This window comes from Calypte anna, chromosome 3, assembly GCF_003957555.1.
Source record: "Calypte anna isolate BGI_N300 chromosome 3, bCalAnn1_v1.p, whole genome shotgun sequence".
NCBI classification, from domain to species: Eukaryota; Metazoa; Chordata; class Aves; order Apodiformes; family Trochilidae; genus Calypte; species Calypte anna.
This window is the reverse complement of record NC_044246.1, coordinates 19,126,358-19,151,199: the sequence shown is the minus strand read 5'-3', so window position 1 is coordinate 19,151,199 and position 24,842 is coordinate 19,126,358. Positions and strand designations below refer to the sequence as shown.

At 34.4% G+C, this 24,842-nt stretch overlaps 1 protein-coding gene across 1 annotated transcript in view; it reads right to left on the bottom strand.

Annotated features, from left to right (window-relative positions):
• Window positions 1–24,842, bottom strand: part of LRPPRC (leucine rich pentatricopeptide repeat containing) — an 84,337-nt gene that overhangs the window by 51,858 nt on the left and 7,637 nt on the right. Inside the window, exons 2-17 of the mRNA XM_030447347.1 lie at window positions 23,473–23,675; window positions 20,610–20,732; window positions 19,807–19,928; window positions 19,657–19,715; window positions 18,934–19,020; window positions 18,371–18,497; window positions 17,415–17,559; window positions 16,501–16,643; window positions 16,129–16,234; window positions 15,910–16,017; window positions 10,605–10,723; window positions 9,869–9,962; window positions 6,795–6,864; window positions 3,692–3,719; window positions 1,377–1,434; window positions 121–227 (exon numbers count right to left, since the gene is read on the bottom strand). Coding sequence (XP_030303207.1) covers window positions 121–227; window positions 1,377–1,434; window positions 3,692–3,719; window positions 6,795–6,864; window positions 9,869–9,962; window positions 10,605–10,723; window positions 15,910–16,017; window positions 16,129–16,234; window positions 16,501–16,643; window positions 17,415–17,559; window positions 18,371–18,497; window positions 18,934–19,020; window positions 19,657–19,715; window positions 19,807–19,928; window positions 20,610–20,732; window positions 23,473–23,675 — 1,699 coding nt within the window. The remainder of the gene's footprint in view (window positions 1–120; window positions 228–1,376; window positions 1,435–3,691; window positions 3,720–6,794; window positions 6,865–9,868; window positions 9,963–10,604; window positions 10,724–15,909; window positions 16,018–16,128; window positions 16,235–16,500; window positions 16,644–17,414; window positions 17,560–18,370; window positions 18,498–18,933; window positions 19,021–19,656; window positions 19,716–19,806; window positions 19,929–20,609; window positions 20,733–23,472; window positions 23,676–24,842) is intronic.

Here is a 24,842-nt window from a genome sequence, read left to right as displayed (position 1 = left end):
GTCTCCAGCTCTTGCATGTCATTGAGAAGTGGTCTGGTTGTACTTAAAAGCAGCAATTTCAAATCTAATAGATACATGTCAGGCAGGACAGGCATTATGTAGCAAAAAATGAAATGGTACCATCTTCTTCAGCTGATGGAAGTATTGTCTCAAACGCTCCTCCTTGGCCTGTACCTCTGAGTCACTCATGCTGTCAATCAAGTGATAAAGAAAATAGCCAACAGCTTCTGTGGAAAAAAACAAGAGAAAGCATTCCACTAAAATTACTGAGACTGTCATGTTATCAAGATTAATTTATAAGAAATCATTTTGGTGTGAGATGTCACCCTGATGAGAGGCTCTGAAATGGCAACAATGATCACTGAGGCATAGAGATTATGTGGTTTGGGAGCACATATCTAACTGGTGAGTGAAAGGAATATTAATTATTTTCAGACCTAGTGACAGCTTTTCAGTACAGAATCTTACTTCAATCTATTTTTTCCACTGCTGTGTGACAGAAGTGGTACTGCCCAAGGCCTTCCCCCCCTTTCCTGCCTACTACCCCAAATACTTGCCACAAATATTTTGTCATTGCTCAAAAGGAAAAACATTTCTAACACTTTTCATATTTATTCTGTACATTTTACCCATTATGTTTTATTACCAAGCTGCATTAAGTATTTTAATATTAATATTAAAGTACTTTAACCATTAGATCAACTAATGCTGCAAAAGTTGCCTATTAATGAAAACCAAGATTAACAGATTTTGGCAAACTGTGCTTAATTTCTTATGCAAGGGTAAAAGCATATGGTGTCCTGCAGCCGAGAACAAGGAACAAGAAGAGCATCAACTATTGTCTTCTCAACAGTTACCATACCCCATATATACTCCCTTACCCCTCCAGCTCCAAGAGGAGGGAAAGAATTGCTGGGGTTTTTTAACAGCAGATTACAAAAAACAAAACCCAAACCAAAGCAAAAAAAAACCCCAACAAAACGTACTTATTTCAACGTAAAAGATTTTGGATGTTAAGTACCATTTTTTAGTTCACAAAATCACAAGAGCTACTAAAGGTAAAACTAGTCTGAAGATCTGCAGTAATTTTTTTATTTTTGAAATATTTAAGCACTGAGACCTTGCTAATTCTAAATCATTATCAGCATGATTTATTTATAATTAAAAAAACAAAACAAAAAAAAACCCCCAAAACCAACTCATGAATCTCACAAAATATGCTCTGATTATTCGAATCAGGACTTTACCCAACATGTTTTCAAATTTCACTTTCAAAAAGAAGCAATCAGTGTTCACTGTTGTAATCCCTCAAACCCATCATTACACAGAAGAACGGATTTGTGGCTAAGTTACAATCATAGAAATTGAAACTCTACCAGTTGGTCCTGGAGGCGTCAGGCAATAACGTTCATCCTTGTACAACAGTTCTGTTATCTGGGAAGACAGAATAATCGTACATTGCAGCAAAAAGAAGCAAGCAAGGACAAAGAGTATCTGAAATTGAATTCTCAAAATAATAAAGCATTTCTCTGTTAAAGTATTATTCTTTACCACATCATAGTAATTCCCCAAGAAATACAAGGAAGGTTTTTACTGTGAATAACAGGTTTTTCTTTGAAAAATATTGCAAACAGAAATGTTTTCTGAGGTATGGCAGTAAGACAGACACTCTACTATTCTGTGTATGTATAATTCTACAGAATGTTAGCTATCATAAGGCATTGCTTAAGGCAAGTATTAACCAGTGTCACTCCTAGAGATGCTACAATTATATTCCAGTTTACAGAAAAGCTGAAGTTGGCCCATAAAGCTTTTTAAAATTTTTTATTTTGAAAGAAATAAATACCTAAAGAAAATAAAGGAAGATGGTTTTATGTGGCACTGCTAGATTTAAGGTAACTAAGTACAGCTGTAGTATGTAAGTGCAATTCTAAATGACAAATTATTCAGATATAAAAATTAACTGCATTTTAGTAAATCTAGCACACATTCCACCAGTCATACAAACTGAAGGAATAAACAGATTTTTCAAGATTCATTAGAGAAAAAGAAGCATTCAAGCCCTACCCCCCCCCTAAAAATACCTTAAACATCACTTCAAAAATCCATCTGACTGTTCTTAAGGAAAACACCTTTAGTGAAAAACTGAGATTTCGAGTTTAAGAATTTTGCATTATCTGCCATGATTCTAGAATATAATCTGAAAGAAGTTGGAGGGAAATGCATTCCCACTGTCAAAGTGCTGTGTTTTAAGCAATGACAAAAGAAGAACCACCCTCAGCTCCAACTGTTAATGAAAATGGATAAACAAAGCCAGAAAATACCAAACATGTAATGGAATATGGTATCTGACACTTCTCATTCTAACAACACTACTGACACTGCAGACAGTTAAACTACAGCTTTCTCTTGCCCTTTTGCCCCCATCCTCCTATGACAAATCAACACACAGAAGAACCTACAACTACAATAAAATCCAATAAAGTCATGACAACACAGTTCCAAACCAGATCTCAGAGAATACCAAAAAGGATGGATTACAGAAAAAAACCCACAAATGTGTTATAACTACCTATTTACAACCTAGTCTTCCTTACATTAGAAGGTTATTATGCATATTTACTCATTAATTTAGCAAAGGCAACGAAATTGATCTTGCTTCGTTTGTGGAGCACTACAGAAGTAAATCTAAATATTACTTCATGTGTAGATCATCATTACTTCAGTTCTCTGTTATTCAAAATTAATTTCATAATAGGAGAGATATGAGATCCTCTTTTTCTTCATCTCACCCTCTCATTTTATTTCTTAATGGAAGAAAAGAAAGGACAGAGGCAGACTACAAAAACATTCTCTCACCACAATCTTCACACAACAGAAAATGGTAATAAAATACAAAACCAACTGCATCTCTATTACATAAATCACTAATCAGTGACTTTCCAAATCACTATTTCTTTTTCAATCCAAGATTTTTTTGCCAAAAATAAAATAAACTGCAAGCATAGTCAGCAGGAATAAAAGACAAAAAAAGCAAAGTGAATCTCTTCCCAAATTCTGTAACCACATCCTAGGCAGTATCTGTTGGTACCTTCTCTATTCTAGAGCTCCACAAAATTTATTTACCAAGTCATACTGCAGTGTCTTCCTAACATTGTCATACCAGGGAAGGCAAAGTGACCAGTCACTTCCCCTTGACTTCACCCATATGATTTCATTTGCTTAGATTTGCCTTCCATGTTTTAAGTCATATGACTGAAACTTTGAAACTCTAATTGTGCCTTATTATTTTAGTAGTAAGAAGAGGGGTTTGGGGATAGGAAGAAAGTTTACAGAAGGCAAGAAAGGGAATTTCACAATGTCAGATTGCACAGCCATGGCAGGCTTTGTTTCAGAAGTTAAAATATATATATGACCTCCAAACTATTACAACAGTGATCAAAAAATCAGAGTAGCATAAGCTACACTACACGGTAACACCACATTTGATTTATTTTTCACAATTAGACTTAACTGTCCAGTTTGAAAACTCTATTTCATACCGTTGTATAATCTGCCATTGAGCAAAGTCTTGCTCAAATTAATGAGATCTACAATTACAGAGCTCAGAACTGGTTTATAGTAAAGCATCACAAACATGCAGTACATGTTTGTAACTTGGTTTTATTTACAGCATTATTTCTTCACTTACCTTGCTCCAAAGATGTACATCATCTGAGCTGAAGAGGGCAGCAAAGGATAACAAATTAAAAGCAATAAAACGATCTTACTTGTCTACCTTTTTTTGAAAGAAAACACAAAGCATTAACACTGAGCATCTTAAGTTATTGAAATAAAATTAAAATATAACTGCTACTTATTGTTTGAACCATTTTTATGAAGTATTGCAGTTTTCACTGTACTGCAAGTCACAATTTCTGCTAAATAACTTAAAATAATTCAGCCACTCATATAACAAAGGCTACAAAGAATGTATTTTAGTTTTCTTTTTAGTTCAATCTTTTAATGTCCTAATTGTACTGTTTTATTTTATACTTTGTTCCACTTAGCATTCCAAGAAGATAAGCCTCACTCAAGCAAGTTGCACTTTACATAAACATTCAGTATGAAGAATTTGCTAGAGCAAAAATCTACACTCCTGTGCATTAAAATTAGATTTTTAGTATAGATAACTAGAGGCAGCTATAAATGCATTTATACTATGCATAGAAAGTAATCAAGTCTCTTATTTAAGATATAGCTTATTGTAGGGAGATAAACAGATAATATTTTTAAAAATAAAAGAACTCTAATTTCTTCCCTCACAGAACAGAACAGAACTTGGAGACGAAAAGCACTTCTCTGTACATCACCAGGTTACAACCAAAGACCAAATGCTACACATTAAAGTATATAAAACCCAACATCAAAATGTTAACCAGATCACTGAAGTTTTAAAAAAACTGACATATTCCTATAATTTGTAAAACATCAACATTCTTGCTAGAAGCTACAACTTTTTGCTAACTATAAAGCAGCACTAACATGGAAAACGCTAAGAAAACAAAAGCTGATGACCTAATTTCATCTTCCTGTAATTCTCATTAGGGGAAAATAAGATGTGAGTCAGAATATCTGCACAGAAATTCATAGAATTTTAGGACTTTATTTTGGAGGTTCAAGCCTATAAGGCATTTATTCTTTTTGTGCTAGTGCTGCTTGTCTCTGAAAATGAGTCAAATGCAGGTCCACACAGAGGAAGAAAAAAAAAAAAAAAGGTTAGTTAAGCTTTCCTGGGTGAACCTGTTCCACCACTAACAGCATGACAATGAACTGCAGATGTCAAATGCACCAATTTCCTAAAGTACTTGACTCTGAAATAGTAATGGTACATCAGGCAGAAAGAATGGAAATACTTTGAAGCAGTTACTAGAGAAGTGCAGCTTCAACAGGAATCCATAAACTAGTCTGCCACGGACATTGTTCACATGTCTCTGGTGTTCATACCCTGTACTTTTGTACACCAGTCCCAAAGTCCACTCATTTGAACATCTGACACCAGTCACCCAATTCTGCTGCAGTCTTTACAAAAAATACAAATAGTCTTTTCTTTTATCCTGTCATACTCTCAAGCTTCATTTTCAGGCTGTTCTAGCCTTTAAGTGTAAAATAGGAAGGGAAATATGAACTGGCATGCCTTAGAAAAAAAAGTGAAATCTGGGCACAGTCAACCTTCTACATTGCTTCTAATGACAAGTAGCAAAATAAAAGGCAGACAAGAGATTAATATTAAATAAATAAAATGCACTTGTGCCATGCTTACAAGTAACAAGATCGAGGCCAAGAACAGTAAGCTGAAGTTAAAACATAAAAGAAAACTAAAAACCATGCAGCTAAAAACACCCACCAAACCTAAACTTTGTTTATTCATAATAATAATAATTGGTTTTATCCCAATTGTCCAATAACAATTGAAGTCTCACACAGTAGTAACAATTCCACTGCTGAGGAGTGTAACTTTCACTTGAGGAGGGTATTTTTTAGCAATTTTCACAATACAACATTTTAATGATGCTTTACATTGCATTCTGAACACCTGCACAACTCTCCAGTGATAAGGGTATTTCATGCTAGCATCAGTTGTGCATGAGAAATGTTAGTGTGGCTTCCTTCCTAGTGCAAGTCCTGCTACAATTTATCTACACTTAAAAAAGCAAATGTGTTTGCATAATCTATTATCCTAATATACCTGAAAAGACAATTCTGGAGCTGACTATTAAAGGCAAAACTAGAATGCCTCTCTTTGATCTAGAACAATTTCACTTAGTCCTCGGACACCCAAGGTCAGCTAGAACCTAGTTGAAAAACTCAACACTTGTTTGCCCTTTCTCCTTTTCTCATGATAGAGGAGAATCAGCTAGACAGAACTTGCAATTAATTAGGAAATTATTTTGGTCATATTCACCTCCTACATTTTACTAATACCCAGCCTAAACATAGTTACACCTCATAGCCATTCCACAGTCTTAAGAAATAACTTAGTCAACAAAATCAGCCTTCAGACTCTGATCCTAAAGAATATTTAAGTGCCCTCTCTGGTTCCAGGTACTGTAGACATGCTGCAAAAAACCTACTTCATTGACAGTCCTAACTGTTTGACTGGGGCAAACAGTGAATGATAGAAATGCTTAATTCACATATACTTGTATAGACTTAAACCAAACCTGCAAGTTAGCAAGGAACCCTCCTTACAAAATAGGAACACCTGGCTGTGATTACAGTGATGGCAATGTAGAACATTAGGTGTTAAAAGTGAGCTTTTAGGAGTCCTATTAAACCAGAGGGCAAAAGACAGCTATCAGATGTAGTAGCATGTATCTGATTCCTACTGTTGTTTCACCTTCATTAAGCACCAGTTTATTTTAATAGTTAATAGTGATAATATTCTGGGAAATATTAGATTAACATAACAGTTTATACACAGAAAAGTGGATTGAGATAAAAACCAAATGTTCACTTCCCTGAGAAGTTGATATATTGTCAAATACTACAGAACAATGAAGAAGAGTGTTCCTTTTAATCCACTATACTTAAAACTTAAAAGGCATGCTTATATATAGCAAAGGCAAGGAAATCAGAGAGATTAAAAGAAGATATTCCTTAGATATATTACAGCTGAAACCCTAGTTTTAACTTTTCAAATGGGGTCGGGGAGACAACAGCAACATGGGACAGGTGAGGAGATTGCACAGACTTGTGCTCAATGAAGCAAAAAAGAGAAGAAATTTGCTACAAAAGAAAAAAAGCAACCTTACCTTTTAAAACCCACAATGAGGCTGTTTCTAAACTGACGATTATCAATGGGAGGTGTGCTTGCTGAAGATACTGTAAATGAAAAAAATGTTTCTCAATAGTTATTATGAAAAAAATCCCTGAACTGCAATGTCATGGCAAAACTCAGTAGGCCATGTAAATACGGTGTAATTAGAATACTATTACATTATTTTAGTAAATGCTGACACACTTTTGTAAATCAAAATTTCAAATATTAGAGTATTTGAAACACTCTTGGGTTTATCAACTCTTAATCTGCTCTATTTCAAAAGGGATCAAACATTCTGAGAGATTTTTGCAATTAGTTGTCTTTAATATCAAGTTAATACATGAGTCTTTTATATGAATTGTAATAGCAGTAAGCATCTTATCTGTAAAAAAGCACAAGACCAAAAAGCAAACCAAAACACAAATAATGCCAATCAAGAAAACTTGAGCTATTAGCACTAGAACAAAAACTGTTCAGAGAAAAATGGTTTGCTAATTGTTTCGAACTATGAGCCTTTAAATAGACTTTACAAATTTGCTCTTTTTATTTCTTTTTTAAATGACTCTCTCAGGTGTTTGTCTCTGCTGATGTAAACTGCCTGACAAGAAAAGCAGTTTTATCTAGAGTATTATCCTCTGAATTATTTTAAACATAAAGGGAAAAAAGATAAATATTCACAGTTCTAAATGTTGATAATTACAATATTGATTGAACATGAAGCAAACTGTAAAGCTACTTAAACTGTATATTTCTGAGAGGTCAGTCACAATTATGCCCTATGTCCTCATCTTTACATAATTTCTTAGCTCAGAATATTTCAAATAATTCTGCTCCTAGAGGACTCTAGAATAGCTGTCATTAATTCCAACACCATAGTCCAGCAAAGAAAAAAATAGAGTAGGAGATGTATTTAGTTCTGTATGAAGTTATTGTCCTCTGATAAATAAAAACACCAGCTCTAAAGGAACCTGGGACACATAAGGCACAAACATGCTAAAACCATTCCTTAGCCTAACACTAGGCATTTAGAAAATAAAAAGTTTTAATGTCTGAACATTTATTTTAGTTTGAAAATCTCGCATAAAGTTGCTTTCAAGAAACCCTCAATACAAATCCTCCTCCAGTGGTACATTAAACTTTTTCCTCAAAAAGACAACCAGGAAAGCATCTTAGTATGCTCAGCTGCTGCTGACAATTGGCAACCTGGTTTCCTTAGCAACAAACAAGTCTGAGAAAATCAAGAGGCTGACAATGAAGTGGAATGGAACGGCATGATAAAGGGAAAAAGCTGCTCTCATGTTTGCTGCCTTGTGTGCCCAGATTCCTCAGCTGATGCTTCCTAGTTTTCATCTTGTCAGTAGCAGAATCTATATATTATAAGGTATGAGAAGCTGAATCAATACACCTAGACAGCAACCAGCATTAATAACCAACCTTCACCTCCCTTGACTACACTGATGCGACAATCTTGAACTATTTTCCATACTGCACCTATTTTTTCCCTCTTTGTAATACTGCAAAAGAACCCGAGTCAAAACAGAAAAAAACCCAGCTGTTTAATATTGTGCCTTATCATTATATAGGTGCTAATTAGATTTACTAGCATTCACTGCAGCTTGGTAAACTATTTTCAGGAGAACCTTCCTTTAAAGCTCAAGTTCAAAAGATACTTTGTATGTCTCTATGAATTATTAACCCTAGACTTTGTAAAAAGAAATACCACTACAAGATTTAAATTCAAAACACAGACAGCAGCTAAGTAATACACTATGTGAAACTAATTTCATTACAGTAAGAGAGAATGCAGTCTACTAGATGTGCCTGTAACATACTTCTGGTATCATATACATTTATCATATACCAGGCACAAATACTGGTACACACAACACAACAAAACCTGACTATTTCAGTTAATTAAAATAAGTATAGAGGTGTGAGTAAACTTTTCTGTGTATGCAAAAAAACCCCTTATTTTATTTTCCAGAAGAAATTTCATTGCTTCTAATAAAGAGCTATGATTTTTTAAAATTTAATACAAATTTAAGTACTTTATTTTCCATAGTTAATTTTTTTTGTTGTTGCAGGAAGAACAAACAAAATAATAGTAGAATGTGAGGTGAATCTTAAAGGTGCACTAGATTATAAATATCGAATAATAATAAAAAAAAATCACTGATTAGTAACTACTTATTTAATTCTCTTATATTTAACACAACAGCTTCCCAGGGTCATGGAGTATAGACCATATATCTCTGCATTCCTTAAATAAAACAGTCAATGACTATAGCAGCATAAGACTGCTAAAAGTTTTCCCCAAACCTTGGGCAAATTAAAACTGTTGTTTAAAAAAAGATTTTTCTGTATCAGATTTGGTGCAAATTTAGGTATGTCATTGTTGTCCCAGTATACTAGACAAAAAAACCCTATTTGTTTTACATTTTGAAGAGAAGCATACCTTCCTACTTAACCAAGCAAACCATCCCATACCATACATTTAGTCAATGATGTAGCTTAACTTTTGCAAGCACTGAGCACCAGAACAGTCTCTGTGGAAAACTCATTAATAAGTGATTAATTCATGCTGTTACAACTTGATCATGTAATTAGCCCATCAAATTTATATACCTAACTTCCATGACCAGCAGAGTACCATAGGTAAGTATCAGTGCCAATCAATTCTTTAAAGTTGGTTCTTTCATTAATTCTGTAGTACTTCAGAACCGTATCACTAGACCAGCATCCTGTTACAGTTGCTGCAAACAAAAGCAATCCCGAACACTTAACAGTCACTGTGCAATGCAGATGGTTTCCTTAAGTGGACCATAATCCTACCACAATTATGACAAAACTGTTCATTATTAAAAACATTATAACCACAAAATGTTATCCAGAATTCTAGTTTCAAACAGTCTGACATCTCATCATAGAGCACCTCACAAAACAAAAGCTTTAACCATGTTTCCTCACATCTTCAAACCTCATATTAATGAATGTAAACCTCTTACCCTACAGCCAATCAACACTACTGACAAGTACATAGTAACATGCAACATGAAAAATACATACACAGAGAAAGAACATTGTTAAGTCTTCCATGTGATGCTTCATATCTTATTTCTGCCACAGAAAGTCCAACTGTTTCAAACAGGCAGTCATTTTCCTAGAGAAAAAAGTAGTCAATCATTGGAAGTACATTGAGAGAAGACCTTCTGGTACTTTCTAATTTTAAACACTGGCATTCTTGTATTGATAGCTGTTTAGAATACAAAAGGTGCTCAACAGAAGCCTATATGACTAGCCAGGTAAGTTGCTACTCATTAAACAATATCCAGCTTTCCTATTGAAAACAATTGCAGGAGACAAAGTAACCAAAGGGGGTGGAGGAAACTGGGACAGTTAAACTTGTGTCTAAAATTCTGAATTCTTCAGCAACAAAAAAAAAAAAAAAAAAAAAAAGAAATTTCACCAGAAACAATTGTAATACTTCTAATCACCAGTAAAAAAAAAAAAAAAAAAAAAGGAAATAATTCACTGATTTACTTTTCCACTTGAGTAAGTAGAAACTTAGTAAGCTGAGCAAAATATTTTGGCTAGCTCTGAGAATTAAAAGCAGCAGAAAGAAAAGGAGAAAGACAGGGTAGACAAACCATCAGTGCAACTGTTTCAAAAGTTATCTAATATACTGAACATGCTTCATCATATGAAGTTCATGTTTAAACCACTATTGAGATCCAAAGGCTTCACAGAGAACACAGAAAAACAAGCCATGCAACACTTTTATGAATCCTAAACGTAAACTCACCTTCAGCTGGCGACGGGCAGTTTCACTGTCAGGAAAATTGTTAAAAACATAATCTACGTATGTTTCTGCATCCAGTTCCACCCCCAGCTTGTGCATCGCTTTGAGGACTTCAAAGATACCTATGAAGGCAAAATTGGTAAGGCTAAGTAAGCACTTCAGAAAAATGAAAACTGAAGACTCAATATTTAAAACAAAATGTTGCTTTTAAAAACAAGAGAAACTTCTCTTCTTGAAAATGCTAAGTGCGAAATCCTGCATTTTTGCTTTAGGTATTAATAAAACTCTTTATTATGAAACTTAAACCAAACTTCAGTTCTGTTCTGAATTATCAAAAACATGAAACTCCTGGCTCATTTGGGAAGTGCTACTATACAAGGTTATTGTGCAACAGTATCTGACAGTTACTCTTGTTCATGTTTTCAAAACATTTTTAGAAACATATATAGAAATGTCCATATTATTCTATAGAAAAAAGAAACCTGCAATTTGGTGCAAAGTGCCAATGCATTATTTGATAAATAATACATTCTTAACCTTGTTCCTAGTATCCAACTCTGATTAGCAAGTCAAGTTTTCAAGATCTGTCTTTAGATTTGTTTAAAACAAAACATATTTTGTAAGCAAATACTTTGATTACTCTATCAAAGAATCAGCTTCAAACTGGAAATTCAGAGAAAGGCTGGAGTCTCCCAAGCCCCAACGTAGCTACTTTATAACCACCGAAGGGTTCAGATCTACTCACACAAATAGACTCTATATTACTACTGTTGATAAGCATTAGCCCAAAGGCTAACAGATACTAAACTGATTCTAAGCAGAAACCAAAGTTAACAGATACTAAATTTAACTAGTTAACTAGTTCAGCAACTACAGTGTAGAGTTTTAGAGTGTATGTCATTCTTTTTTAATTGCTCACGCTCTTCTGATTTGTAGGAACTTCTTGCAGTAACCCCAGATAGCAAACTCTGAACCTTTGTCAAAACCAATACAGGTATTACCATTTTTTGCTGGTATAAAAATGATTTGTCAGTTGCTGCAGGACACCAGTACCAAACAGCATATGTTTTTTTCAACTTGCATTTCATACTTATTACTTTAAAAATGTAAAGTTTCCCAAAGTCCCTGTCTTTGCCCTCGAGTGCCACCTATGGAAAAGTGACACTTCCATGAATATTTTATGCAGTGCACTATGGTGCAAATAATCAAATGTGAATTCCCTTTGAGCACTTGAAAATACATGCAGGCAAGTCACACCAGATTAAAGTCGCATCATCTGTTCAAGTTTGCCTTAAACAAAACTCTGATTTTGGCCCAGAATCTGCAAAAATACGAATAAAGAATTAATTACAGTAAGTCTTTCTTTATACCTTTCAAATTTTGACAGCTAGTTTCTATTTCATGATTTCAACTTCCCAGAAAATACATTATGTGCACTAATGCTGAAACCTTTCCCAAAATAACTATCTGTACCTCTTAAAAGTAGTTTGAAGACCTAGAACTAGATATCATAGTGAATAAGGTGTGGTAAACTCAGGGTGTTTGAGTTCAAGTTTGTACCTAGAACATAGTAAAAAACAGATATGTGAAACATCCCCATTACCTAGTAGACATCTGTCACAAAAACATTACATGACTTGGCCAAGTTCCAGAGTAGGAAAGGGCACATACAAGGATTAGAACACCAGCACTACAGTGAGATGCAGATTAGAGAGGAATACCAGTAACAATACTGCACATAGCCAAATTAATTGCAAGTTGAAAAAAAAAAATGCTGCCACACATTTCTTCGTTTCTAAGATGGCTGATATTCAGTTTTTGGGGGGGAGTAGAAGATTAATGAAAACCAACACAGAAACCTACAATTTTGCATACATTTTCTACCTCACTGAGAGCAGAACTACTTTATTATCACATAATTATCTTCCACAATACAAGGCAATGAAACATTCCCACTTCAATCAAAATGCTGTAAAATTGTCAAATACATGCATGGAATAGGATTTGAGCATTATGTATGTGGACTTTTAAGAAATTGTTTGCTCCTCATATTGGAAAATATTCTAACCTTTTCTCTCTCCCCAAACCAAAGAACAGACTAAAAAGAGACAAAAGTGCAGTCATGTTCATCTAGAACACTGGTTTCCCAAACTCTTCAAAGAACACATTCCCAATTCCCAGTACACGTGTATTTATTTAGAAATTATTACATGTACTACTGTCCTGGTATATTATGCACATTATAAAACATTCAGAAAACCCCAGAAAGTATAACAGCCCACTAACACCCCAATGGACTAAAATACACGGTAAAGTTTTCCAGCCATCTCCCTATTAGATCAAGAACAGGTTTTGTTAACTTGAGCTGAGATACATAAGGACTGCAGGAGATGAGGATCCAAAAATCAACTAATTGAGTGAGCAGAAAGAGGAAAAACAGGGAAAAAAACACAGTCAAACTTCTCTGTTTTTGTAAATACTGGAAGCAGCACTCCAGCACTGTAACAGAACATATTCTCAGCACCCTACCAGAACAGATTCTAGCTTCAGATCAGCACAGCCAAGAATAAATACAGAAGAGATGAATTTCAAGATGTTCATAATATTCCCCTGCTAAAGCAGAGCAACTTGCTGCTTTTCAAGAGGTGAAAAGTGAGACTTCAGTTTCAGTCCACCTTTCCTTTCCTAGGTTTTTCATATGAAGTCAAGCCTGCTTCCTAAAGGAGTCCCATCAGAACATTGGGTATTTCCAAAGCAATTATGTACAGCTCTACATGTTCAAGGGCAGTGAAATTGCACTTTAAGAACTTTTCTCAGGAAACAAAAAATAAAAGTGAAACACACAACTGACTTTTTATAATTGCCTTTAAAAATAACATGAACATACAAAGATAAAGGAGAGCTCTAAAACAGTAACAACTGTATGTCAAATGTTTTTGCTTATTTATACAAGGCCCTCCTAGTTTTTGTGCAATCTGATATGAGTCTCAGTGTCAATAACAGTTTGAGACCCACTGCATATTGATCTTTTAAACCCTGTAAGCACTATAATTTCTAAAAGCCTAATGGCATTTACTTAGATAAATACTATGGCATAAGGTAATTATCAACTTACATTACAGATGCACAGAAAAGCAATAATGCCCCATATGAAATAATTTGCCTGCGTGAGATCAGTGAAAAGAATTGTTTGCTATTTCAGAGTGGTTATCTCTGGTATATTTTAAAATGGCTTTGCTTAGCTTCATTCCTCTTTACCACCACTGCCCTGCTACTTTTCTTTCAAACTCAATTCCATAATAGAAAAGTTAGGTACATCATACCCAGTGTCAGCTTTTGTTACAATAAACACCAGATAAAGGTGTACTTAAATGTTATGTAATTGTTTGGGTGACATTATAAATACTGATTCAGACATTTGCACCCTGCCATTCAGTATAAGCTGTTGCTTACATTCTGCTTTCTTTAATGATAGTCCACTGTCTATATCCCATCAGATTTTTAACAGTTTTTCCTCAAAGTCCTTTTCCATTTCCAGCCTTACCTATACAGAGATGCAAAATTACAGACATTAGGCCAGGCATCAGTACTTTGTAGAGTAAGGAATTATTAACTATTTTTAATACATAGTGAGATATGATACAGTGCCTATCTATTTTTTTGTTCAGACAGCTCACTTTTTGGTACTAGAAAGCACCATTCTGTTCACTGACTATCTGCTGTCACCTGTAGGTGTACCAGGTTACAAAAATGTGTTCACAAACCTATCATTCAGACATACATAAGTTTGCCTCTGCAGACAGGAAAAGAAAGGCTCTCTACGATATGGGAAAATTGACGGTTCCTTCATCAGTTTTCTTCTCAGTTTGTTCACATGATTTCCAGCAGGACTTAAATAAGCAAAGAATAGTTGGTGTCTACAGCAGGAGTCTAAATCAACCAAGAGACACAAAAATTTAAGTTTCTCTTGACGGTCAGATACTACTTCAATTTTGGTAGCCAAGTCTAAATTTAAAAATACTTTCAATATCTCTCCCATGATTGTGTTAGCAAGGTGAAATTTCCCATCCAGTAACAGAGAGCATGTTTTCTTAAGTAGGCAGCATTCACACAAAAAAGTATGATACTGATTTCAATTTATTTATTTTTGGCAACACTGTATTTCAAGTAAGCCACAAAGGACCAACTAAAACAATGTTGCCAGACTTTTAAAATATCATAGAACTTTCAAGCACTTGAAAACCTGGCAGAATATAAACTTGGGAAGTAGTCTAGCAGGAACAGAGCCTAAGGAGTTAATAAAAACTGAATATTGTTTTCACAAAGGCTTTTTGAAAAAGACTTGAGACATTTTTATAGCCAGAAACAATTAGGGAATACTTGTTTCAGCATTTCTTCCAAACTGGAATGTGACTGTATATTTAAGATAAAATTGCGATATGAAGAGTGCTAAAAGCACTTTTTTTTTTGTTTGTGCATTTTGTTTGTCACCCAGTGTCACACTAACAACTCTGCATCTCATTCTAAAGCGCATTATACTGTGAGATAAGATGAAAAAGACAGTTTTTTGTTTCCCCAAGGGGGAAGTACTTCTGTTAAAAGCATCTTTTTACAATACCATTCTTTCTGAATTACCAATAACGCAAACCAAAGAATTAGATATTGTACTCTAAAATTTAATATTTGTTCAATTCTTATTCATATCCTGTAGACATCCCCATGTGTAACAGGGGAAAGTATGCTAAATGCTTAAACCTACTTAAGAATCCCAAAGATTGAGCATTTCTGTCCTTCAATCAGTATGCTGTCAGGTCATGCTCACACATTCAGAAATATAAGTTCTCCAGCAGTTTTTATTATTGCAATGAAGTTTGGCTTATCAGGTAGATATAATACGAAGCTGGCATGAAAAAGGGATTGGATTTGAAGATGAAGACAGCTATTATAACATAACCTTACTTTTAACTTCACTCAGATTTCAGTTTCTTCGAGAGTAAACTTTAAAAGGTCACAAGCAGCAAAAAGAACCAGTGGAAGGCAGAAAGAATGTGAAGAGTTAAAAAGATAATTAAACTCTCACACATCTTTGTATGCAAGAGTAGACTTGAAATTTGTAGAACTGTACCAAAGCTAAGAAAGGTTTTGTAAAAGTCTTTTTGAAGGAAAAATTGTTTGAACAGTAAGTAAGACATGCAGCAAGGTCTTAATTTACTTTCAAGAGTCTGCTGAATCTCATAGCTATGTTTTAATAAGGATTTGTGCACTGGGTTTGTGATAAAGCTACATGAGCATTTATCAGATAACTAACCTTTAAGATTCTTCTCTTTCTGGAACCCAACAAGCAGTGGCCAGGAATAATGAGGTCTGAGTGGCAAGCCTTCCTCTTTCATCAACTTCATCAAGTCAATGGCCAAGGCTGAAAACATTCACAAAATAATTAAACAGTGGACTTTTTAAGGATTTCAAATAAAATACAATAAAATAAATTTCAAATAAAATAAAAGTATAAAATAAATAAGCAGAGTACCTGATCTGTTGGTCTCCAAAGCACACCGCAAAACAAACGGTAATGGTGCCGAGTGCATTTTTGCTTCTTTTAACTCATTACAAAACTGCTTCAGCTTGCTCACAGGCTGGAAAGGAGAGCAAAAATTGATTTTTCAACTTCTGAAATTGTTGACAATGTCAGATTCTTTAGGAAATGGGTATTATATATGATAAACATTATTCCTTCATATATTTCAGGTTACTATGCAATTTGATATAAAATATCAAAATCCTTCTTTATTCTTTGAAGAACCATGCAAAAAAAAAATCCATCATTTTCCTTCTTCAAATTACACTAAATAAATAAACTGTAATTAGTATATTAAGAAAAAGGCATTACTATTATGCATACCATATCTCTATTTACACAGTGTTGCAAGAAGAAGCTACCCTGGTCCACATTATCACGTGACAAATGACTGAGAGACTTCAAAATCCGGAAACTGATGTCTTCGAAGCCATGAGTTATCAGAGTCAAACACAGGTTCATTGCATCTAGCAATTGAAAAACAGAACAAAATTAAAGAACTGCACATAACTTCTTTCTCATTAAACTACAATTAGTGAAAGCTAGGAAAGCAGATGCTTTCCAATCATCATTCGCATACTTTTAGGCATTAACCAAACAATTTGAGACTACCTTTTTCACATTTACATTTAGCAATGAGGCTCACTTTTTCCATTAAAAAGACAGTGGTAAAAATTACAGAAGCATCACCACTGCGGGATTACAGTAGGATGCTAAAAAAAAAAAAAAGCAACAAACACATTTCAAGATACATCAAAAAAGTGGATGCAGTATAATTTAGAGTTATCAATCGGATATGCATACAAGGATCCAAAAGTGAATTTAACTGTATATAAAGAAAACTATATTCAGTGTCTAGTCTCCCTTTTATGGTATTCAGAAAGAGCTGTCACAACAGGAATTACAACAGTGTTGTCTGAAGAAAGGACTCCACATTTACTGCTTTCCTATAAAATCTGCAGAAATTTTAGACATTAAATAAATGAACAGGATAACCAAGTTATTAAATCGGTTTATATTTCATTTTTTAAAAACATGTTCTAAAGCAGCACAATTAGAATCCACAAATTAGTGCCAAAAATATTTTCAGTAAGTATTCAATAGAAAAGCAAAACATTACCTAGTTTTGGTGACCATTAGTTATTCTTGAAAAAAAACCCCAACAAAACAAAACAAAAAGAAAGCTTTTCCTTTTCATCCTGAGTATAAAAACACTACTATAATAATCAAGAACATACCTGGAATTAATTCCCTTTCAAATCTTATGCGTTCTTTAATATCTTCTATGTACTGAGGATATCCAGCCTTGGCAAGGCTAAAAATCACCTGCATCAAAACCCTATCCATAAGGTACCCTTCAGTCTCTTCAACATCTTGTAGAGTCTGTAAACCAAAATAAATTTTACTAATAAACACCAGAGTGACTCAAAACAATATAAAACCATAAAACCCCTCTTTTAAACATGGATTTCAAACTTTCAAAAAGAAATTACTTTGAAAAGGGGAGAACGATTTCTCAAACAGTTTGTTAGTATTTGGAAGGAGGTTGGTTGGTGAAGATTTGTTCAATTTGTAAATCACAGAACAGCATTACTCTCACATCACATTGTTTAGTCCTCTCCATCTGATACTACTTGTTAAACTTGAACTCATGTTATTTTCTCATTCATTTCCATTTACTCCAATTTTTAAGAAGAGAGAATACTTAAAAAAATCAGCTACACAAAGACCTGAAGACAGTATTATCTTATCCACCCTTCATGAATGTTGTATGTACTCTCAAAAAAATTTCAATTTTACTGGAATGACTCTGTGGCTTCAGTGGAAACCAAATAATGGCTCAATTCGAGCAGGATAATCAAGGTTTACTGTTTATTTTTAGAAATAAATATAGAAATACCTGAGGTGCTATACTTGTGTCTTTAAAAAATATGAATTATTAAACTATTCAGTAGCAAAAATACCTTCTCACTGTGAAAGCAAACTATCAAAAGACAGTATTCATAAAGTATCAGATTGCTTAGAGTTAACCAGCTATTCAGATGCCCAAAAGAATACTTCTTAATTGCTATGGACTAGGAGGAAACAAGTTAAAAAATTCAGCATTATTACTTCTGCATGGAGAGAAAGCATTTTAAAGTTAAACTGAACAAAAGATTAAAAAAAGTTTTATTTAAAATCAAACTTGCAATACCTTCTTGATGCTATCAGCATCACCCTTTTCTGCATACACACTCAGCAATGATAAATAGGTGTCTGGACCTGGTTCAACACCAGCCATCCTCATCACTGAAAGGATATTTTCTGCACTCTTCATGTCTCTAGAATTCAAAAAGATAATAGATTTAATCATAATAATGTATAGTTTGACTTCTACATTTCCTCATTAAATGAATTAGAATTGGAAAGAAAGACTAACAAGAACAGAGAAAGTTTGGACTACGTAAAACCTGAAAGGTGAAAAGTGCAACTCTTTCAATGATTGCATTACTTAGAACACTCAGACAATTTTAACAGTTGAAACAGTTCAAAACTAAGTGCAGCAGTTTTTTTCTATAAAACAGTTCAGAAACAATTTATCTTGTAATTCAAGAAAAAACAACTTCCTTTGTTTCTAGTCCTGCTGTACTTCAAAACTGTATAAAAAATCTTCTACACATTTCTCAAAATGATCACACCATTCTGCAACACGTTATTTTTCTGTACAGTATTGTAGTAAAACTATAAGTAAACAAAGGAAGAGGCATTAAATATTACCCTGATCGTGCATGACCTTTCACAAGGCTACTGAATACTGCCTCAGTGATTGGGAGATCTTTACTCTTCATAAATCCAAGAATTTTGCTGCAAAACACAAGACAATTAATTATTATTTTTTCCCTTGAAAAGATAAACTACTGAGTTATTGCTGCTGCGTTGGACAAGTTTTGTATCACCAAACAAAATCAAATACTGATGTCACTGATTAATAAAATTTGGTGATCCTCAGTTTTTTATTTAGCATGCCCAGCAATCACACTGTTGCAACTTAACCTTGCTAAAATTAACATCAGACAGATGCCCAGCAAGGCAGTGTGTAACACTGTAACAATGGCAACAAAAATTGAAATACCACTGCTTGCTCTTTAGCCTACTTTGCTCTCAAATGCCTTTCCCAGTAGCCATTTTCTTGCGTATGTAATAATCCTTCATAACCTCCCATTTTTTCATGCTGGCTCTAGAAATGACAATTTATTTTCAGAGCAACCAGAATACAGTTTGATTTGAACCCACCGGTCTATCATTTATTTTTATTTTGCTTGTGTAGTTTCCAGCTGTCTCTAAGAAACTGGTCTTCAGTGCCTGGTTAAAATATACTTAAAACCCCTTTTCGCTTGGCTCTGTTTGTAACATGTACACTGCGTTTTTAACATTATTGGTAGGGAATGTGAGAAAGAGATTCTGTGGAAATCCCTTTAAAACATAAATGCAATAGAATACCTTGCTCCTTCAATGTCACCCTCACTGCAATAAGCAGCAATCAACCTTTGGTATGTAACCTGCAGGAAAAAAAAAGGGGAATGTCATGATTTCCATCCAGGAATTGTACACTACCCTTATGGAAGAAGGTAACATAAAAGGATAACCTACTCGATTGGGCTGCACATTAGCTTCCTCCATTCTGGCCAAGAATTCCGTCGGAGAAAATTTATGCTCATTCTGAAGGTAGACTTTAAGTAAAGCATTATAATGGCTTGTATCATACACAGCACCTAGGGAAATATTTCAACCAGTCAGGCAGTGTAGGTTCTATACATTCAACATGATTTTATAGCTTTCTAGAGTAATTAACTTCCCACCAATTTTATTCTGTATGAGCCCTCTGTATAATCTGAGTGCTTCCTTTATCCACTTCTAGAATACCAGACATTTATTTAACAGCATACATCTTGTACGTACATACTTGTGTGCATGCTATTCCACATTCTCTAAAGCTGTATTTATTTTACAGACTCAGAAATAACTACTATCAAGAAGCAGTTCACCTCTACAGCATTTCTAAATAAATTAATAGCTTAAAAAAACCCAAAATAATCTGATAAAATAGCTGGTAGCACTACAAATACTCAGCCCACCAGGTATCACAGTAACATCTAACAGAAAAGTAAAATACATTCTTACAACAGTCAAAAATAAGAAGTCCAATTTAAGTATCTTACGCTCACATAAAGAGCCTTTACATTTGTAAGTACCCCTAGATGTCAGTATAACTCCCAGAATAGAAAATAGGTGTCTCACCTGAATAATAAAACCCCGTGTTTATTCGGGAGTGAGTGTTTGCTGTTATAACCTAACAATTAAACACTATTTAAATATATTCAGTCTTCTCTTACAAAGGAAGTAAATAAAGCACATACCTGGTTCTGCAAGAAGGACTAACAAAACCAACTTACCCAGTTCTTTCATCCTGTCCCATATCATATGGGCTAGTTCTGTTCTTTCAGGTGACAACACCTCTGGTAAAAGAGCACCACAACTTCGCAACAAAAGTAAGCTCTGGTTACTCCCTGGACACCCTGCAAGTGGAACAGAACAAAAAAAATTCTTTATAAATAATTATGCATTTAATACTAGAAAAAATATTCCAGACTGACTCGCTGAAATATTTAAACATTTTTAATAGAATAGAATCTGCTCCAAATTTGAAGATTTTTTATTGAACATGATTCTCAAATGATTAAACACTGACACTACTATGTGCTGTAATGAGGAAGACTCACAATAAAGCATGCTGGTTAGTAAAATAATGAGCTCAGCTGAATAAAAATTTTAGGAAGTACAACACAAAATACTCAACTCAGATAATATAGTATAACTTAAATTTCCCAGTCCAAGGTCCATTTCAGCCTAGCAGGGACATAACTTTGTGGTAAATTCCTCTAAATGACAAAATCCTTCACCAAATCCATACTATTCGGAAACTGGTTTAACGAAACATTCCACATTTAGATTTCCATTTCTGACCATTGCTCAATATAAAATAAATGAAGTAATTTACATCTAAAGAATAGTAAAGATTCTGTAAGAATGTCTGCCTTCTCCAACTTCTGCACTAGTCTCACAATGTGGAGAAAGTAACTATAAACTCATCTGTCTGCCTTAGACCTTGCTACTACTCCTGAGGCAAAGTAACACAGAGCTGCAGAATCTGTCACAGATTACCCAGTAAGAGGTAGACATAATTTTTTAAAATCACACCTTTATCCACAAACCCAGCAATTTCTAATAAAAAATAGAGTTCCTGCATACTGTAAACAAAAAAACAAAACAAAACAAAAAGGAATGTTGTGTTAGCCATCCCATTCCTATCACAGAGAAAGGCATACCTCAGAAGTAATATCATTGATCAAGGAGCAAGTTCACATACAACATAAATGATAAAAATCTGTAAGGCTTTCTATTTCAAAGACAAACAGACAAACTGGAAAGATTCAGACTTCCAACATTATCTGATGCCTAAAGCATAGCCAATGTAAGTTACTTCCACATTATCATGTCAAGTGGTGTACAGCCCAGCAGAGAGGCAGGAGCTGTTGTCAGGAAAGATATCTCCAACTGCTGCTCCGCTGATCTCTGTAGATGTAATTTTCAATTACACAGAAATGTAGAAACAGCTAAAAAATAATGGCAGGGTAAAAAACAAACCAAAAAACCCACAAACCAACTGAACAAAACCAAAACCAAATAACCAAAACAAATAAACCCACCAAAACCAACCAAACAAAAACACCAAAAAACCCAACCAAACAAAAACACCAAACCAAAAAACTCACAGCAAAACCCCTCAACAGCAGAAAGCTATATACCATCTACAATTAGATCTGCAGGTACAGAGAAGTACCAAAAAAACTAGGATCCACATAACCATTGTAAAATATTGTTCAAAAGCACAATCTGCAGCAGAAAAAAGTTACTCATACAGTATAAACTCATCTGGGAAGAAATATAGCCAGTAGCAGGAAAAAAATGACACAATAATGAGAAAATAAGAGAAATAAAATATTGAAGGGGGACAAGTAGAAATTGAAAATGGGGATTTGAACTTCTGAAGATATAATACTGTGGTGAAATGTCATACTTGACAAACTTTTAAATCCCTGCACACAAGGTAGTTCACACAATAGAAATGCCAACACATCTCCCATTTCCTAGTACCAGTGTTATACTAGTGACCACCTTCAAGGCAAAAGAAACAGGAAAGCATGAAAAGATGCAGGACGAGAGTTCATATGGCAATATTTTTAATTTATTTTAATAGCATGCTATTTAAATGTTACAAAATTCTATGCTGCTGTGCTGTTGTTGATTTTTTAAAATACACTTATACAGGTAAAGGAAACCACCATAAGCAATGATCTTTTTGTGCTAATGATTTCCTAAAAGCTATGTAACCAAAGATCACAAAGAACTGTGATTTGTAGGTAAGTTTGTAGATAAGACACATAAAATTGTTGCCAACCCACATTCAAAAAAGACAAGTTTATACCTAAAAAAGCAAGGAATAAGAATCAGAAAGGATATCACAAGCAAAAAGAGAAAAAACTTTGTGAGTAGTACTCACAAAGTACTACTGACAATATTAATCAATTATGTCCACTGACTAATCATACCTGGTACCAAGCCCCATCAACTGTGGTACTCGGCTTGCAAAATATTAATATAATCTGGCTACTTAAAACCAAATGGGTATTGAATCTGCCAGAATGAACAAAGCCTCCACTGTTTATTTTTGTTTTATTCAAAAATGGAAAGCTTTCTTGTCCTGAACAGCCACAGCTACCAGGGAATGAGGAAACTTGGGGATCACCTCCCTATTCCCCTGTACAGTTCCATTTTAAAACAAATGGTGTCTCAAGGACAGCATGGTTAATTACAGACATTTTAAAAAAAAAGTCTACTGTGTAAATCAGACTGTTCAGAGTTCACAATACAGTTATATGAGGAAGTTTAATATTACCAGGTAAAAATCAACAATAAGCAAGGCAATGTAGTAAGATTTCTTAAAAGCACACTAAATTTTTAACAAGATTTGTATATTCTCAAAGACAAAAAAAAAAAGCCAGTGAACTTAACTTGTGCATTCAAAGAAAAATAACTACTCTAAAGCACTTAGTCTGTTTATCAGTAAATGCAGCAGATTAAACAACACTCAAAGAAAAATATAAATCAAAACTCTTTCATTACCTTGGTTTGACGAACTGTTACATTGTAGCTTTAAATTTTGCTTTTATTTTCTTTTAGTTGGAAGAAACTTACCTGTTTTGCATATTTCATGGAACACTTTTAGTAGAAGGTTTTTAGGGATGCGGCCAGTTTTTCTGACAGAGTTATCCAGTTTATTTAATGCCCAGTCAAACCGCCAGGTCTGTCTGTTTGGAGTTTCTGAAATTGGTTCTTCTTTAACATTTCCCTCCTGTTGAGGCGCAACCGTAAAGAACCTGACTTGGTAGAGGTTGTTCCTGCTCAAATTAAACCAAACAAAAATAGAGATTACACTTCTGTCAGTCATTCTGCAACTACACTTATAACACAATGTCAAAAAGTTAATGCACTTCTTTCTGATAAACAGTTTCTCAAAAAGATTCCATATTGATACCGACAAATGTAGGTGATTAATTTCAGTCTTTCTCAGATATTTTCAGTTGGATCCTCCCCATGAGTTAAATGTTTTGAATATTTTTCCCCTAAAATAAAAAGTCATCCAAATACTATAAAAGTATATTGTTCCATCGTGGCCTCTCACAAAAGTTCTCATATGCTTTTGAAAAAATCAGTCCAGATATCTCTTCCAGAACACAGCAATACAAGGCAGCAAGTCTTTTTGCCTTTTTTTTTTTCAATTAAAATCCACAAAAACAAATGCAGAGAACAGCATTTTAGTTAAGAATGGCTTCAAGTACAACAGGATCATTCCTTATTCTGCAGAATTTACATTAATGAACATGAATTAGCCATCCTGCAACGTAAACCAAACACCAATGCTGGATTTGTTTAAATCTTTATTTTCTCAAAATAAAGTGTGACAACAAGAAATAGTGGGAAAGGGTTCTTATTATTAGCACTGCAATAACAGTTTGCCAAGTTTTTTGTTTTTTTTAAAGAACAAGTTGATGTACATAAGAAAACAGAGTTTGTGCCACAGTGGAATTAAGAACAGCCTGCACAGGTAAAATTATCATTACACACAAAGCTTTTTTTGGAAGTCAGTTCCCAACTGTCCTAAAAACTGCATAAAATAAACCAGACTAAACTCCTCCAGAATGCTATACAAATGAATTAACACATGATGGATGGCAAAAAGATGACAGAACAATTTCCAATATTGTCCTCTCTTGTCTCTGTCTCTATAGACAACTGTTCAGCCATATTTCTGGAAGGTCCCCAGACTGGTATAAAGTAAACCAGGTGTTGTTCTCCCTGCTGTATTCCAGATGCTCCAGGAGTCCTAAGTAGCAGAGTCTAAACATCTTGTTGAAATGGTAGATGGAAAGAGCGCAGTGCTGGCATTCTCTCTAAAAAAAAATTGCACAGGCCTGGAGCTTTGTCACAGATCGATCTGCTGGTTGGTTTCTCACCAACTGGTGCTAGTTTAAGGCCCTGGGAGCAGAAGTCCATTGGAGAAGAAA